Source organism: Sesamum indicum, linkage group LG9, assembly GCF_000512975.1.
Source record: "Sesamum indicum cultivar Zhongzhi No. 13 linkage group LG9, S_indicum_v1.0, whole genome shotgun sequence".
NCBI lineage: Eukaryota > Viridiplantae > Streptophyta > Magnoliopsida > Lamiales > Pedaliaceae > Sesamum > Sesamum indicum.
In genome coordinates, this window is record NC_026153.1 from 1,477,481 (window position 1) to 1,494,235 (window position 16,755).

The following is a 16,755-nucleotide window of genomic DNA, read 5'->3' on the forward strand; positions in this document are numbered from 1 at the left end:
CAGCCGCAACAACAGTTTGCTGCATCTAATTCTTTGATGCCGCATGTAACGTCACAGCCTCAACTTCCTATCTCATCTGCTATGCAAAATAGTTCACAAGGTAAAGCCCAAACAAGTTCTCCACCGGTGTCACTCTCTCCCTTGACATCGACCCCTTCAATGAATTCAATAACTCAGCATCAGCAGAAACATCAAACAGCGACTCAGGGAGCTGTACGAAATGCACAAGCTGTTGGCAGTGGGTTAGCCACTCAGACAAGCAAGCAACGGCAAAGGCAACAACATCAGTTTTCCCAAGCTAATAGGCAACACCCTCAGCAACGTCAGCAGCTACAAGCTCAACAGCAAGCTAAATTTGCCAAAGGAGTTGGTAGAGGGAACCTGATGATGCATCACAACATCCCAACAGAGTCCTCTGTACTAAATGGGGTTTCAACAAATCCAGGGAATCAGTGTTCAGAGAAAGGAGAGCCAGCCACTCCTTTAGTGCAAAATCAGGGGTTGTATACTGGTTCAGCACTAAATACTGTACTACCAACAAGGCAATATGCTGCTTCACAATCACCCAATCAGTCCTTGCCTCAGCAAAAGATGTATTCTAGCCAAGGTTCCTCGTCTTCGAAACATCTTCAAATGACTTCTCAGTCTGATAGTAGCTGTCAAGGTCAGGTTCCACCGGTTGCTCCTCCTGTTCCATCTACTGGACCTCAGTCTGGGCCATCTGTGACCATTGCTGGGTCAAACCACCTACAAGCACCACCCCACCAAAAGTTGTTGAATCAAAACCAATCAGCACGAGTGGTTCAAAAAAATCGCCAGATTAATTCTGACCAATCAACTAAACCTCAAGGTAGAGATGCTGATGCTGATCATCATCCAACAAGCAGCTCTACTGAGATGGATACAATGACAGCATTACCTCAGACCTGTAACACTGCAACCAATATAGTTCAAAATGTTTCACCGCCCAGTGCTCATAAACGGCATGCTTCAGAACCATTATTGGATTCAAATGCATTAAATTCACCAGCAAATTTGAGTCCATCGGTGTCTATGCCGTCTAACTCGAGTGAGTCTGTGCCTCAAGTGGGCAAAGGGGTTACCCAGAGACCATCTGCCAGCTTACCTACTGGGACTGATGTTAGTGTGCAATGGCAAAAGCAGCATCAGTCACAAGGACAACAGCCTCACTCGCCAGTTCCCGCACTTCAGCAGCACCAGCAGCCGCCAGTACATACTCAGCAGCAGGCACAACTTCTCCAAGCAGGGAATGGCAATTTGTATGGTAGGTCCAATGACCCCAGATAGGAAAGAAAGCTAGCAGATTGCGTCGACAAAGACCGGTCATGCCCATATCGGGTCAACATACCCTTGAGATAGCAGTGTACAGGTTTGCATATCTTGATTAACGCTCGAGTATATTATATTTATTGACTTTCTTTACGTGCTTAAATCCTTCCATATCCAAACACTGTCTATCAGAATGGACATCTCTATCAAGTTTTATCCTTCTGGAAACTCAAGCTACCTAGAAACAGAACAAATGAGAAAAAAGAAAGCTGGGTGTATTTCTAAATTCTCCTGTTTTACATGCTTCCATCTGGTTTTTATCTCGTTATACATTATTATTAGTATATTTGTGTATTATTATTCTGTTTAACCATAAATTGCATTTTGTTTAGATAAGCGCATGATCATAAGGGATTGGAAAGATGATGTGTTGGCTGAAGTTAGGAGATGCCGGGCGGATCAAATTTTTTGAGTCTATTGTACATTAGCATCACTGTAGGGCTTCAGGAAGATAGAGACAGATATAAGGGTAGGTGTACAGGGTCTCATCTCTCCTTTTGGTGCCATTTTCTTTGTGCCCCCAATTATTTTCATGCTCACTTGAGGGGCAATATTTCTTTTCGCCTGCATAGATCAGTCATGTATTATCGCCCATATGTTAAGGGGCTTGTTATCATTGTAATGGCCGAAGGCTGTGGAATTTTTGTGAATATTAGTCCTCTTGTGTATACTCTAGTTGATATTTGTCAAAATAGTGATCGTCCACACTTCCTGAGCCCCTGCAGCTTCTGTACAGTTTGCAACTTTCAGGAACATGACTGATGTAGTTTTGCCTTCATTTAATGCTTCAATCTTGATGCTCTTTGTTTGGAATTTAAGTAAATGGACAATGTGGAATATTTACACGTGAAAATTTATTGGCGACTCGATTAAAAATGGAGGTTTTGAACTCTAATCATTACCGTGTTTGAATTTCTTTTTTTGATAATTATTGCGTTTGGATTGAAGCATCAGAACAGTGAACAGAAATCCTCATAATTCACATGTTGCTAAATCTTTATGTGAGCAACCATAAGCTGCAGATAGTCATACAAGTTTTCATACAATTGGATTTTGACCCCATTTGTGCTTGCACTGCAAACGCAATGTAGATGTCTGTGGAATACTATGGCAACCAGGTTACACATTTCGACGACCATTATATATAAATCAACACCAATTGTAGAACTGGGTAAAATTTGGGTTTATCAATTTAAATAAATACAAACAAAGAAATAAAGCAAGAATTGACTATTGATACCTTTCATGGAAACTTTCAGTTAAATCCTATGCATGGTGAAGTACATTCTCTTCTTTTTGTCCCGAAACGAACATATTGAAAAGAATATGAAACAAGTCATCATATATTACCAACTAATGCGTGTGGCACATTTAAAATTTGTCTCTAAAATTAATGAAGAAGTAGAGCAAAAAATTATTATGTTGAAAATATTTGTTTCAATTGAATAAATAAAAAAATATTAAAAAATTATGAGGAGTGACTGAGAGCAAAATTAGATGAGAAATAGAATGTGTAAGTTGAGAAGAGAGATGAATAAAATACAAATGAAATATATATATCTTTTAAAGAATAGCAAATTAAAAATTTAAACATTGAAAAGGGTGCTCTATAATTCTAAATGAATATAGATTTTAGGGGAGTAAACATTAACTTTGACGAGATACTTTTTTCTTTTTTTTTAATGCAAAATAAAATTAAGTAGTTTTAACTCCGATTACCATTATGGGCTAGAACATAACCCACAAGCCACAATTATTTGAAAGTATAAATACTAAAGATGAAAATATATTTACAAAATCCAACTATTTATTATCAAATTTCAGTTAATGTAATCTGACTGACATCTCTATCGAAGCTGTAAATCAAGATATTTTTACAAGGAAAGTTTAAAAAAAACACTAGTTATAGTTGGGTTGAAACTCTATTTATCTTATACAGTTACTTGCCATTACCATATATACTTCACATCAAATCCAAATTTATTTCCAAAATGCAGAAGAAGTCCTTTTGATTTAGGATTAGGAAACTATCCTTTTATAAATATCAGATCCCTCCCTACAAACTTGTACATACTTAAGAACCAACTCACACGCATACACGCACCCACAGCCGGATTGCTTTCAGGTTTTCACGGTAGATAGTAGCAATGGAAAAGATGGATAAAATAAGGTTGTTTGGACTAGATGTTTATGTTCCAAGAAGAGATGATAGTCCTGTTCAACAATCTGATCAAAGAGATGATCAGGTTGTTGCTGCTGATGATAATGATCATGTGGATACAACGCTGAGGTTGGTTGTTGAAGGCCTTGCTCCAAGAAACATGGATCCTGTACGAGTCAATGATCCTGTGCCGTTGCGGTGTTTGTTACCATCAATGGCTGTCGACGACTCCAGTGTGCAGTTTGGAGGCGAGAAACCTGATGAAAAGCCCCCTGAACAAGCTTTATCCTTGAATCTTGGTGTTTCAAGAAGCAACGGCAAAAAGCGAGGAAAAGTGTTGAAAAGAAAGCAGAACAACGTTGCAGCCGATGAAAGGAAAGGAAAATCAGTGAAGAGGAGGCGAAGTGCTGATCAGGAATTAGAACCCGCAATTCCTTTGTTGGAGGAGATTCCACGACTGCTTGAAACAATCCAATTGAGCAACGGGACAAACCCTGTTTTCTTGTACCGAAAAGAGCTCAAAAACTCTGACGTACGGGCCGATCAAAACCGATTGTTCCTGACTAAATGTGAGAAGCTGATGGAGTTCTTGACGGAGGAGGAGAGGAATATTGTGAATGGCCGGAAAGAAGGGGTTGAGGTATTGGCAGTTGATTCACATGAGCGGGAGTTCTACAAGCTGCACTTGGCAAAATGGCCAAGCTTGATGATGACGGTAATCAACTCAGACTGGAAGAAGATGGTTAAAAGGAACAATGCGACCGCAGGAGACTGGGTTGAAATTTGGGGCTATCGACTAAACGGGCAGCTCCATTTTGCTGTCAGCTTCAGGGCATCAGGAGCAGGAGATCAAAGCGATGTTGGTGGAAGCACTAGCAATCAAGGCAGTGGCACATCCGCATCTTAGAGAGGGTCGATCGAGTTTATCTTCTCTACTTTATTTCTGCTGTTGGAATCTGATGATCAACATTTTTTTATTCTACGCTGATTAATGGAGGAAGGTTTTTAAGAATCAGGAGTCAGTACAGTACCTCTTTTTTAAGAGTCAGAGTCAGTTCAACTTTGATAGGAACATTATTTTTTTTTTATTTTTGTTTACAATTTGTGTAGAAGATCAGTGTAACAGTAATTTGAGTTGAGGTTGAAGTAGTTCATGATTATGAATATATTTCTTTCATTCTAATTTGTTATGTTTTGTGAAGAGAAAGTTTGCATTTAGTTTTGGTTAACCCTCTTAAATTTCAAAATTATATCTAAATTCTTTGGGAAATCGAAAATCCAACTGAAATTTGTGGGGAATTCTTTTTAATGGTTGGATGACTGATTAGACAAATCTCTGCACTTAAGACCGGATAGGGGTCCAACTTATTAGTTTTATTTCTTTCATACATTCATATTTTTGGTATATACTATATACATAACTAATTTATATATGAATTATGATGTACAATGTTGGGTTTTTTATTTTTTTTTTGGGTAAAGTCTATATTGTTTTCAATTTTTTTAAAGAATGTTTTTAATATTATTATTAATTTGGTATAATTGTGGTGCATGAAAATGGTATTGGTTTATATTTAACATTCAATATTTATAAAAAAATGTGTTTCTATCTAAGTATTTATGGTAGCCACATAAACATTACGTACCTCATTAATAACTTATAAGGAAAAATGACTTATCTTTTCCATCTCCTATTTGTTCCCATCTCACGTATATAATAATAGGTTTACAACCACTTAAGTTTCAAAATATTTTTTATTACATCTATTCTCTTTTGACTATAGATATATGTGTGTACATGCCGATGCTTCAAAATTTACCGTCAGTAAAATATAAAAATACGTCAGTGAGGATAAAATTGGAAATTTACTCTGCTAGTAAGGATGTAACCGTAAACAAAGCATTTTTTAAAAAGTATAAATACAAGTTGGAGGGGAAATTGAACTTTTCTATAAAGGGTCCAGATAAAAGAATAATTGATAATTATCCCATTTATAGATGAAAAAAGCTGCCTTTTTTGTGTCATGAAATATTGGACATGGTTTTCTCCTAGAAATCAAACTGCTAATATTTGCCCAAAATAGCAGCATGAATGTCATGATGCCTTGTGGAGCAATGGCTGTTGCAAGAGAGAAAAACATCTTTTTCCCCACCTCAACTTTTTTTCACTTTAACCATTTCATGTTTTGTTTCTTCTTCCTCTTCTTTTCAATCATGAGCAAAACCTAAGTTGGTTACACATTCAAGTAAACACAGACAAAATAAAACCATTCCATAGATGTGGAAACAGCAACCATAAAACATTCATTACATGAGCAGAAGTGAATCTTAAATTTGCAAAGAATTCGAGGGGCAGTTACCAACCATGATCACCAATTCAACATCTTAAAGGTGAGTTTATACTGCAAGTATCAATCACCAGTACCTAAGTTTTTCCTCAACGTAGGTCAAGAAATGCAATTTGTTCCAAAGCTCTAGCAAACTCCAGACAGTGTTATAAACATTAACAACTCCTAATATGTACTACATCCATACTAAGCTTTCTCCAACATAGGTCAATACTGTAATTTGTTCGAAAGCACTAGCGAACTTCCGACAATGTTAAAAACATTAAGAACGTCTCGTATGTACATGCATATGCCAATGCGCGTTTGGTAAATCACAAGAGAAAAACAAACAACCGCACACTGGGAATACGATAAAATTGCTTTCATAGCACTGATGAGCAACCTGACTAAAAAACAGAAACTTTATACACTAATAACTAAGTGAGAAAGCAGAATAGAAACCTTAAAAAGCTACTACAGATACATTGCAGCCTAGTTATTGCATCAATAAACGCCAAGATTATTTCCTAGAAAACATGCACGACCTTCAAGTTTCTTCAGCCATCTTCGCCCTCTTATGAGCTCCAAATGCCCTGCCAATGGTGTCGATAATCTTCCTCTGGCCCTCAAGAATCATCTCCATCCTCTTTTTCTCCATCTCCATCCGATACCTCTCTGTCTCCCGCATCAGCTCAATCTTTTTATTCTCCATTCTCATAAACCTCTCAGCAAAACCTCTAATCTCTGACACCAATTCCATTCCTCCACCACCTTCTTCTCCTTCCTCTTCCACCTCCGCCTGTCCATCCTCTACATCTTCCTCGGAATCATCATCGTCGTCACCATCATCATCATCACTATCATCCCCATCATAGTACTGCTTTCTTTTCCCATTTACTGGATTGCTCAATACTCTAGCAACCCTATTGCTAACATCGCTAAATCCCCTCTCCATAGCCACTCTCTTTGCACTCCTAACCCCACTCTTTACATCACCTCGGACGATATTATTGATACTCTTGGATTTATTCTTGGCTGCAGCTTCCACACCGTAGCCTACACCCCATTCCTCATCGCTGTCATCAGAATCACCACCTCCACCATCGCCTCGACTATTATTAGTATTGTAATAATCAGCTGAACTCGAATACAAACTACCATAACCATGATTCATATTATTGCTATTGTTACTATTACTATTAGCATTATTGGGAGAGGACTTAACTACGGCGATTGGGCGTGCATTCAGGGGCATTGGGCCGCGTTCCATTTGGTCCATGAGCTCGAAATACTGCCATGAATTGGGATAAGGTTTTTGCAGCTCTGAACGGTATCGTTTCCGGAGTTTCTCTATTTTGTGGCGGCATTGGGTGGAGGTTTTAGTTGGTTCGTCGAAGCCGCAGCGGGCGGCGACGGTGACGGCGACTTCCTCCCATTGAAAAGCTTTGAGCTGACCTTTTTTGAGGGAGTACCATTTCTCTTGGTAGGCTTGGATTAGAGCTAGGGTTTCTTGGTGTGTCCAGGGCAGCGGTGGAGACTTCTTAGGGGGAGAAAGGGTTTTGGATTCCGGCGCCGGTAGGAGAAGGGTTTCGTGTTTGGGGGAGAAGGACGGAGAGGGGGAGAGAGACTGGGAAGGCGGTGGTGGGGCGGGGAGGGGGATAGGAGGTGTGGGTGGCGGTGGCGGTGGCGGTGGTTGGTGGTGGTGGTTGGGTTGGAGTGTGGGGCTAGGAAGGTGTAAAGTGCGCCGGATTGGGGGTATGGATGAAGGTGTAGGGGACCAAGTTGCCTCCGGTTTCAATTTGATCAATTAGCTGCAGTTTCCGGTTTCAGAATGGATATCGTGCTTATCATGGAGGCTGCCATTGATAGAGTCGCATACACTAATGTTTGCTCAAGTGTTTCAGTTCTATGTGAAGGGATTTAGTAATAATTAATTTGAACAATGTAAATTAGTAGAAAAAGAAAAGGGACCGTATAAACATTAGTATAGTATAGTATAGCAAAATAATTATTTTGTTCAATTCGTATGAACATTGCAACTGTATTTCAAATTGGCTTTAATTAAATTGCATTCTGAAAATTAAGCTAAAGAAAACATTTTCGTTTTGAATTTGATGTAAGATAGCAATAAAGTGTGTCAACCAGTAAACTAAATATTGGTATTTATTTTTGGACATGAACTCATTTATTAAAAACACCGAAACTTTATTTTCTATATATTAAAACTTTTATTAACTATCATTTCAAAAATTGTTCAATACTGAACTCAAGTCGAGAGCATTAACTACAAGGGCTTATTTACTATAAAGTCTGGGCTGGATTCAGTTGTTAGGGTCTGTATTTGATTTGAAGAGACCCAACCCACACAGTACAAATGTAATTGGTTGATTATTTCAGGGCAAATTTGGTAGAATAAGTCCACAAAAGGGGCGAAGAATTGAAGCAAGAAATATTTATCAGTGACTGAACTCTGAAGCATGAAGAAAATGGTCTGTCTTAATCAAATCATACTCTTATTCACTAATTGCCGACTAGTGTCAAGTAGTAAGTAATAACAAGAATGTTGGAATGAGAGACGTGTTGTTCTTTCCTACATGTCTACCTGCATAAATCTTCAACCACCAAGCTATCACTAAAGGTTTCATTTTTTTTATATATTGTTTAGCTGCAAATTGAATACAAATGTCTTTTACAATAAAAGATGGAAAGAAATTCTAAACAATGAAAAAAAATGTAAGAGATATCAATTTCTTTGAACTCGTTTCCTGTATTTGTAATTGTGTATTGATACTTGAAATTGGCAAAATAGTGAAAGCATGTACCAAGCCCCCTAGTTCAAATGAAGTCGTCACAGCACACATCTGGCTCATACCTCCAAGAAAAATGGGGCAGGACCAAAAACCTGGCAAGCTTCTTCAATCAAGAATGAAAAATGTCAAGCACAAGCTCATACATAAATACACAAGCATATATATATATATAGGGAGAGAGAGAGAAAGAGAGAGAGAGAGATGACGCGTATTACCTCAAGACTGTTATCCACTGAATGACTGAATAACACTTCCCTGCTTGTCCAGGTTAGTTGGAAAAACAATCTCAGATGTGGTTGGAAAATGATCGTAAGCAGAATAACAACGTGTTTGAATAGTGAATGTTAGATTCCACAGGGTACTCATTTGAGATTTCACGGCCAACAACTATTAGACCCCTGTCATTGGGAGGGACATCATCAGTATCTCATGTAAACATTTGCTGAATAGAGTTAAAATTGGATAGCAATGATAATGACTAGCAGTGAAGAACAAATAAATCCGCCTTTCAAGAAGTTCAGTCAATAGCCTAATAAGAACTTACCTTTAAGTTTATGCCCTTCAGAGTCTCCATAGATTCACAAAGTTCAACTTGTTTTGATGCTGTTGCAAGCAGTGCCTAACACAATGAATTCAGCTATGTTGGTCAGCAATTAATTCATAGACAAGAGTAAAAGTCTAGGTACCATTTAGTTGAAGATTGAGTTAGAAATTGAGTTACTTTTTTGGTCTTTTGCAGGTCGTGCTCAATAGATTTTATGCGGTTCAAAGATTCAAGCAGTATGTCATCTTTCTCTGGTGGAATCTTTGCAGGCTTTTTCAAAAGTTCAGTTACCAGTTTCTCTAAATGCTGCAACTTCTGACAACAAGGGTGGAGAAGCTCCTCAGTATTGGCTCGTGTATAGTGTTCCTCCTGAGAGTTTGAATTTGGAAAATCGGTTCTTCGATATGCTTCTTTGTTTTCCATCTTAAAAAGTGCTCTCACCAGCCCACCAAGCAAAAAACATATGCATGCAAGTAATCTGAATAGTACATCCATCACTCTGGTGGAAATTGGTCCCTTTGGCAGCCTTGGTTCTGTGACAAGCCTAGTCAAATCTGAGATAAGGCTCAAATATAAGAATATTTCAAACAAAACTCCACTTCTTTTCACCTGTTGTAATCCATCCACTCACTGATGACGATATTTCATCCTTCTAGAGATTGATGTCAGTAATTTTCTGGACTGAAACATCTAATTTTGATTTTGTTTCTAGTTTTGCATTTGTCATCCTAAATCCCATGGATACTTGACAGCATACAGTTTCTAATTGATCACTATTTTTTATTTCCAGAGATACAAATATCAATAATTTTCTGAACATGCAAGTGACAAATGTAAATAAAACAACTCTACATGCTTCTGCAAAAAAGAAAATAAGAAGAAAAATCCCCACACAATTTAAATGCGATTCAGGTGGTACCTTGCTGCCATTTATTTGGATGCATGTTCATTTGTATGCTAGAGTGGTGAAAAGGACAATATCAACTGAACAAGAGAAGCCTACTGGCAACTTACTCGATGGACGATGATTCTTCACTCCAGCCCCAGTACAGAGTTTGCTCATCAACACAGTTTCCTGAGTCGGAAAAGTCAGAAAACAGTAAGATTGAGGGCACGTTATATTTATAAAGTCAATCACTTTAATTTAAATAGTGCTGAGTGTATAAAGAATTGATCAGATTGTGCACCCAAATTACACATGCATGGAACATGTACTGCAATTCTATAATTTAAAGGTACACTCAGCCAAAGTAGAAATTCTAGCCCAAACTAACTCGACAAGAATAGAGGAAGCTTTCAGTCTATCTAATGAGGTACAGAATTTTCCTCTCAAGAAGTTTCAGACATGTTGTGCGTCAAAATAGTTCTTTAAATGAATGTTCTCTTCAGTAGCAGATCAGATGGATTTTGACCCAATGGACATAAACATTTCTTTGCACCATGTTTGAATTATAATAAAACTAGGTATCTTTTCTGATTGAGCTTGCACACGTCTCTTTCCAGAAGATGAGCTTGATAAGTCAACACCTTAACCTACTATATTACAGAATAATGTAAATGAAACTTAAATCTGCATTGGAACACCAAAGGACGAGCTAGTTTCATAAAGTGAAAACCAATTCTAGAAAAATGTTATAAACAAAATTTATTGGCTATCATTGTCAGAGTTCAAGTTCACAAAACATATGACCTATATTAGAAATGGAAACACATAAAAGTACAGTTGAACAACCATAATACGAGTAATACAGGGTCAAATATTTGTATTATTACATGTAGTATGTATACAATATGGCCTCAATTCTAATTCTAGTGAAGCTAACCTTGCCTATTGTGGTCTTGAGTTTAAAATCAACCCTCATACTTCCAGTCAAGCTTAGCTTAGTTTAAACTCATATCAAGCATATTCTGAAAATATTTGACAAGCTTGCATGATTTGAGTTGGCTTCAGCTTCTAAACAGGGCAGGTAAAAAGTTTGTCAAGCAACCAGCATCCACCAGCATTTACCCTTTCCCGTGAACAATATTTTCCAGGCACTTGACTCATCTCATAAAACCCACAGAAACTAAAGGATCACCATATACCACATTACCACCAGTAAGAAAATGGAAACTAGGCATCAGAGAGAATCATAATTCACGAAATCATGGGCTCCTGGTGACTTTTTGTTTAATACATTATAATAGAGGTCAAGCATTTTACTCTTCCTGGAAGCCTGGTCATGACTGGTTATTGCGCAATGTGGCTATCCAAGTTCCTTTTCCTTCTTGGGTTACATATCCTCAAATAGTGGATGACTAAACTGGTCAGTGATGTTGAGGAATCTCCACTTTATTCTGGTCATACATTTATGTGATATATAAAGAAATGGGAAGCAAATACAGCTGAGCACCTCAATAGTGCAGGCATGTAATTAGTTAAATCAAAACACATCTTCAGTAAAACTTTCAAAAGGGAAAATGATAACTTAAGCAGTCTTACATTGCCGCAATGTGGTGTTCCTTCCATGGTACTGTGAGCAGAGGATCTTGAACAAGACGTTTGAACAGTTTTACCGATCAAGTCCTGTGCAGTGGAGCAAACTGTTAGTTCAGAGAAATCTCACACATGGCACATCCCGACGGTTCCTAGATTGGTAGTCAACTTCATCAGTCACTAATAGGTGCCATAATATTTTAGTATCAATTTTATGTATGGCATGTATAATCATGAAAGTTGGCATTTAAAAATCTCTTCATGGCATTTTACCTTATAATGAATTAGCTTAATTTCTGCTTCATCATTGGAACAAAAGCTGGTAATCTTTCTTGGATGTAGTGATTCACCATCACGTAACATGTGTACCAGCTGCAAGTATGAGTTGGATAACCCTGATTAAATGCAAAAATAAAGTGGGAAAATAGTGCAGCATCAAGTAAAATTCATTCTCGGATATCATCTTGAGTAAACAAACAGATTTTGCAAATCCAAAATCAGCACCTTCATCAGTTGTGGATCTTTCCAGGGTCCCTTGTCAGATCCAAGACACCCACCTTGATTTGGGCACGAGCATGATCCACCAAGAAAATCAGGCAGTTGACTGTTTAAAAATAAATGTTAAATAGATAACACAATCAAAATCTATAAAAACTTTGCTGTGACGCTTGCTCTAGCAGGAACAAAGATTCCCACCTAGCATCTATGACTTCCAATAGCTTATTCTGGAATTTAGAACCTAAAACCTGCAAAAGAGTAACCTTTCAACAAATTGACACTTTCATTCGTTCGCTGCGATCCACGAAAGTTTTAAAAGATATGGATCCTTTACATGTATCTTAGCTGCGGTTGTGGGATCTAGAAAGCCTTTTAACCCATTCCAGACACACTTGAATCCAGTACCAGCGTTAACTATGAACATATGATGCAATGTCTGAACATGAAGAGAACAATCCCATCAGTGTAATGAACCATGAAAAAAATAAAGTCATCCACCCTGTTTCAGGAAATAGAAGCTTAGGCACCTCAGGATAGTTGCTTCCATCTATTCTCTGCATGCGCATTACTAGATCATGTGCTAATTTTCCAAAACTCATCCAGTTCTGCATTTAATTCAAAAGACATGTTTGACATTAACAAAAGAAATAGCACATAATAAATCATTTTAAGGAAACAAATATGAAACATAATATCTAGTTCAGAACAGACCAGGCCTTGTACGTCCAGAATCGTTGTGGTCGAATCAATATGCTGCTTGGCTGCAATTGAACATGCTGGAAACTTCTCTGAGAAAGCTTTTTCAAAACCTTGAATATGATACTTTAAGAACCTTTCCACAGTGGTGACACTCATGAGCTTGCTAGGTTCAACTTTGCCAAGTCTTTCAATGTACACAGGCCGCCCTCCTTTATCTACACCATGGTAACCGTGAGGATAATAGTGCTGAACTTCTTCAGATTCATCATAAAGAAAATCCTGAAGGTAAATTCATAAGCCATTGTCATTGCAGTGGTAAGAATGTCAAACTATTTTTACAGGTATGAATCGCGAGCTGAATATATATGAACCAAGAGAGTATATCATTCTTCAACACTCTAAAGGAAAATGACAACTGAACATACAAAAAGGACAAGAGTAAGAAGCTTGTGGTAACATGTCATAACATGTTTATGACATTTGAAGTGTACTTCCATGAAATTAGAGAACAGAAGAGATCTGTAAAAAAAGTGTGGATTGGGAGCAAAAACATATATTGCGAAGGGTTTGCTGGTGTGGCTAATGTAGAAAGAACAGGAATAATGTAATGGTGTTACATAAACTACAAGAACAGTTATCAAATGAATATAGATCGTAAACAAAAGGTAAGCTAAACAAATGGGCAGATGATGGCCAGTCATGTACCAAGTGATCAATTGCTTAGCGGTCCTCACAGTGAAAATCTGCTGCAGTTATAGCAAGGGAGACTTTAGAATGGCGACTAAGTGATGTCCACAATCATCTCCATCCAGTATGATTTGGTTATCATCTCAACAAATTATTATCATATACATCAAAACCATATCTTCTAAAGAAAATAAAAAGGAGAACGATAGAAGTAATAATAGTTTGAATCTCATCATTTACCTGGATAATAGAGTCTACTCCATTCTCTTTCCTCCAGTTCAACATTTCTGCCCACATGTGCACTGTTTTATCGAGGTCAAACTTCCTAGCTTTCAAGAATCTGCAACACCACCATCCAGTTCGTTATCTGGCAATGTAAAAACTAAAACATGTCTTTTTCTGAATAATTGGAGTTGATTTTGGCTAACAGCTTAGTTGGTTAAGAGAGGTGATTAAGATAATATATAGTTCACAAACTTCGCGAGCAGTCAATTAGTTTCTTTAGTAGTAACCAAGCATCCCATAGATTCGAGAAGCAGATCATCTGAACCACCCTCAGCCACAAATAAAGATTGAAGAATGTTTGGCATCATAGGTAACACTGCAGATAATATTTAGACAGCATAGGAAATCTAATGTGCAGAAAAAAAAAAGGCATTTTTTTGTATGTCTATTGTCTTTGCATATCAAAATACGAAAGCAAAGACAATAATATATATATATATATATGTGTGTGTGTGTGTGTCTGTGTATAGGAATCCTTTGATGTGTCAAGTTTCATATCTTTCAATGGAGTCCAAGAGCCGAAAAGAGAAAAAAGAGAGATTTTCTATACAACCAATTACTAGGAGTAGCTTAGACATTGGCACAACTTGCACTGGTACTAGGTTGAGTTCAGTTGTCAACTTTCCAAAGCTAAGTAACATTACATACTTTTCCAATAGTCGGTAGTTCTTGAAACCTTTGTCAAATAGCAGAATCCACAGTAGCCTAACGAAAAATTAAAGAGTTTAAGAATGGCATATTAGTGATTGTACCATATACTTATTGGCCAAGCAAGTTAGATCTCAACCAGGTGGACATAATAAAACGTACACCTTTTATTACTACTCACAAGATTAGGAAACTTGGAGATAACTTTTCCAGCAGACATAGTTCTGAAAGAAAATACATAATGCAGATAGCATTCCACCTGGAATGTTCTTCACTTCTCTGGAATCCCTTCTTTCAAATGGTTGTTATGATGGTTCTCCTTTTTTCTTTTTTCTTTTTTCTTTTTTCCGAGGAGATGCTCTGGAGGACCTTTCCCAACAAAATCTATATATCACACACACTTAGGCTTAATCATTTTATTAATAGCTGTTCATATTAACTCTAAACAAACTAAAATTTCTAAACCAGTTAATATCATTAACAATATCCATGTTGACAAGTAAAACTTAATTGATTTCAGCAAGTTATCTTCAAGCGAGGCAAATCTAAGAATACTTAATTAATTCCCAAAAAAAAATAAGAGAAAGATGGAGAGCTTTCATCTGGAAAACAGTCCAATACTCTGAAAGAAAATGAAAAAACTTTATGTAGGAATTAGGATCTATTTACAACAGCAAACCAGTAAGTTGAATGCAACAAAATTAGATATCAAAGATAGTATCAAGTCTTCTTAGTTCATACACAAATTACTCCTTTTCCGTGACATAAGAAAACCAAAAAATATGGTATCATTCAATCATAAGCAAGAAAAAAATAAATCAAAAACTTAACAAAACTAACCTGCAACAAAATTAAAATTTCATTTGGAAAAGGAGATGTGCATGAATACCTCAACATATTGTGATAATCATCATGCGGAGCTGGAAGTAGGTCTCTTTCAATCAAAACCTTGCGAAATGCAGTCACAGCCTTCTCTTTCTCCTCATCAAGAAATTCTTCGGCAGAAATTGAGGCAAATTGGCAAGGCAGCACCTGCTTACTGGGTTTCTTTGGATCACGTGTGCTGCTTGTTGGACCATTCATTGCCTTTCTCCTCAAAGATCTTGTCCTACGTTTTCTCTTCTCATCCTCTGGAACGATATCATGATCAGATATTTTCCCCTTTTCATCTTCGTGATCCATAACTATTTCTGATGATTGCAAAAATAAAACTATTGATAAGATAAATGAATCAAACAAATAGAACATTGCAAAAATATTTTACAAGGCTTAACTCAAAAATACCTGGCATTGATCTTCTAGTGTTGAGAACTCAATCGGCAAACACTCTGCACCAGTGAAGAAATTGAACCTTATGAATTCCGGAATTTGGTAATAAGAAAGAAAAGAATGCTATTACAACCCATATTTTGTTAATCCAATAGCGCAACATTATCTCGGGGAAAAGATTTTGTAAACCTTCAAGATTCAGGGTTCAGATGCATTCTCCATTGAACCGATCAAATAAGCTTTACACAAAATCTTGCAAAAGCTTTCTAAAAGGAAATTCACTACATTCTTGACGCTTTCGTAAAGCAAATCAAATCTCCCACATTCATGAGGCAAATCAAAAGAAACGAAAAAGAAAGGTGAGAATCACCATCAACATACAATGACATCATATCCAATTTTACAAATACTATATACCTCCCACAAATATCAGCACCCAAATTCCCGCAATGTTCAACGACGATCACTGCTCTCCCCTCCCCCCCACGCCGATGTGTACGATATTTACATACTCATGTACATAACATGTCCACAATTACGCACAAATGTAAAGCACGGGTAGAGCGCGGCGGACGGGGATTAGCAACCAATATCGCTTTCAGATCACTCCGCCTGTTTCACTTCCTAGAAACACAATCCTCGTGAAAGCGTCGATTGAAGTACTGTTTCATAAATATATACAAATATATTCATTCCCTAATTATACATACAAATACATATATACATATATATATATATATATATATAGAGAGAGAGAGAGAGAGATTCTATGGGTGGGGTATAATTCTGGTTGGGAGAGAGAGAGAGAGAGAGGAACCGTGTGGCTTTCAAATGGTCGTAATAATATCGTAGTAACGTACAAGGAGCAGGGGCGGGGGGAAGGAGGTCCGTGACGACGCTTTATCACGGCGGCGTTTATGGAGATCTTTTAAGAGAATAAGAATTTAACGTCGCCGTCAGTAAGCACGGAAAAGTTGAATAGTGTTTTTTATCATAACGTA

The 16,755-nt window shown here is 37.4% G+C and overlaps 2 protein-coding genes across 7 annotated transcripts in view; one reads left to right on the top strand and one right to left on the bottom strand.

Annotated features, from left to right (window-relative positions):
- Positions 1–2,065, top strand: part of LOC105170153 (chromatin modification-related protein EAF1 B) — a 14,600-nt gene extending 12,535 nt beyond the window's left edge. The window contains 2 exon segments of the mRNA XM_011090788.2: positions 1–1,390; positions 1,683–2,065. The exon segment at positions 1–1,390 is cut by the window's left edge and continues 9 nt beyond it. Of these exon segments, the coding sequence (XP_011089090.2) occupies positions 1–1,308 (1,308 nt within the window). The 3' untranslated portion in view covers positions 1,309–1,390; positions 1,683–2,065.
- Positions 8,327–16,746, bottom strand: LOC105170154 (phosphatidylinositol/phosphatidylcholine transfer protein SFH9). Of its 6 annotated transcripts, XM_011090790.2 has the most exons (17): positions 16,572–16,745; positions 16,172–16,416; positions 15,770–15,813; positions 15,375–15,675; positions 13,793–13,892; positions 12,878–13,144; positions 12,694–12,771; positions 12,501–12,602; positions 12,365–12,414; positions 12,173–12,272; positions 11,942–12,040; positions 11,675–11,758; positions 10,207–10,267; positions 9,370–9,746; positions 9,193–9,267; positions 8,864–9,046; positions 8,328–8,751 (listed from the first exon to the last, which is right to left on the bottom strand). In XM_011090790.2, the coding sequence occupies exons 3-16, from the start codon at positions 15,774–15,776 to the stop codon at positions 9,023–9,025; spliced, it is 1,725 nt and encodes a 574-aa protein (XP_011089092.1). In that variant the 5' UTR covers positions 15,777–15,813; positions 16,172–16,416; positions 16,572–16,745; the 3' UTR covers positions 8,328–8,751; positions 8,864–9,022. The 6 variants fall into 6 exon arrangements, with proteins under 6 accessions (XP_011089094.1, XP_011089093.1, XP_011089092.1 ...); XM_011090792.2 differs by having other exon boundaries at positions 8,327–8,751; positions 9,370–9,725; positions 16,172–16,746; XM_011090791.2 differs by having other exon boundaries at positions 8,327–8,748; positions 16,172–16,746.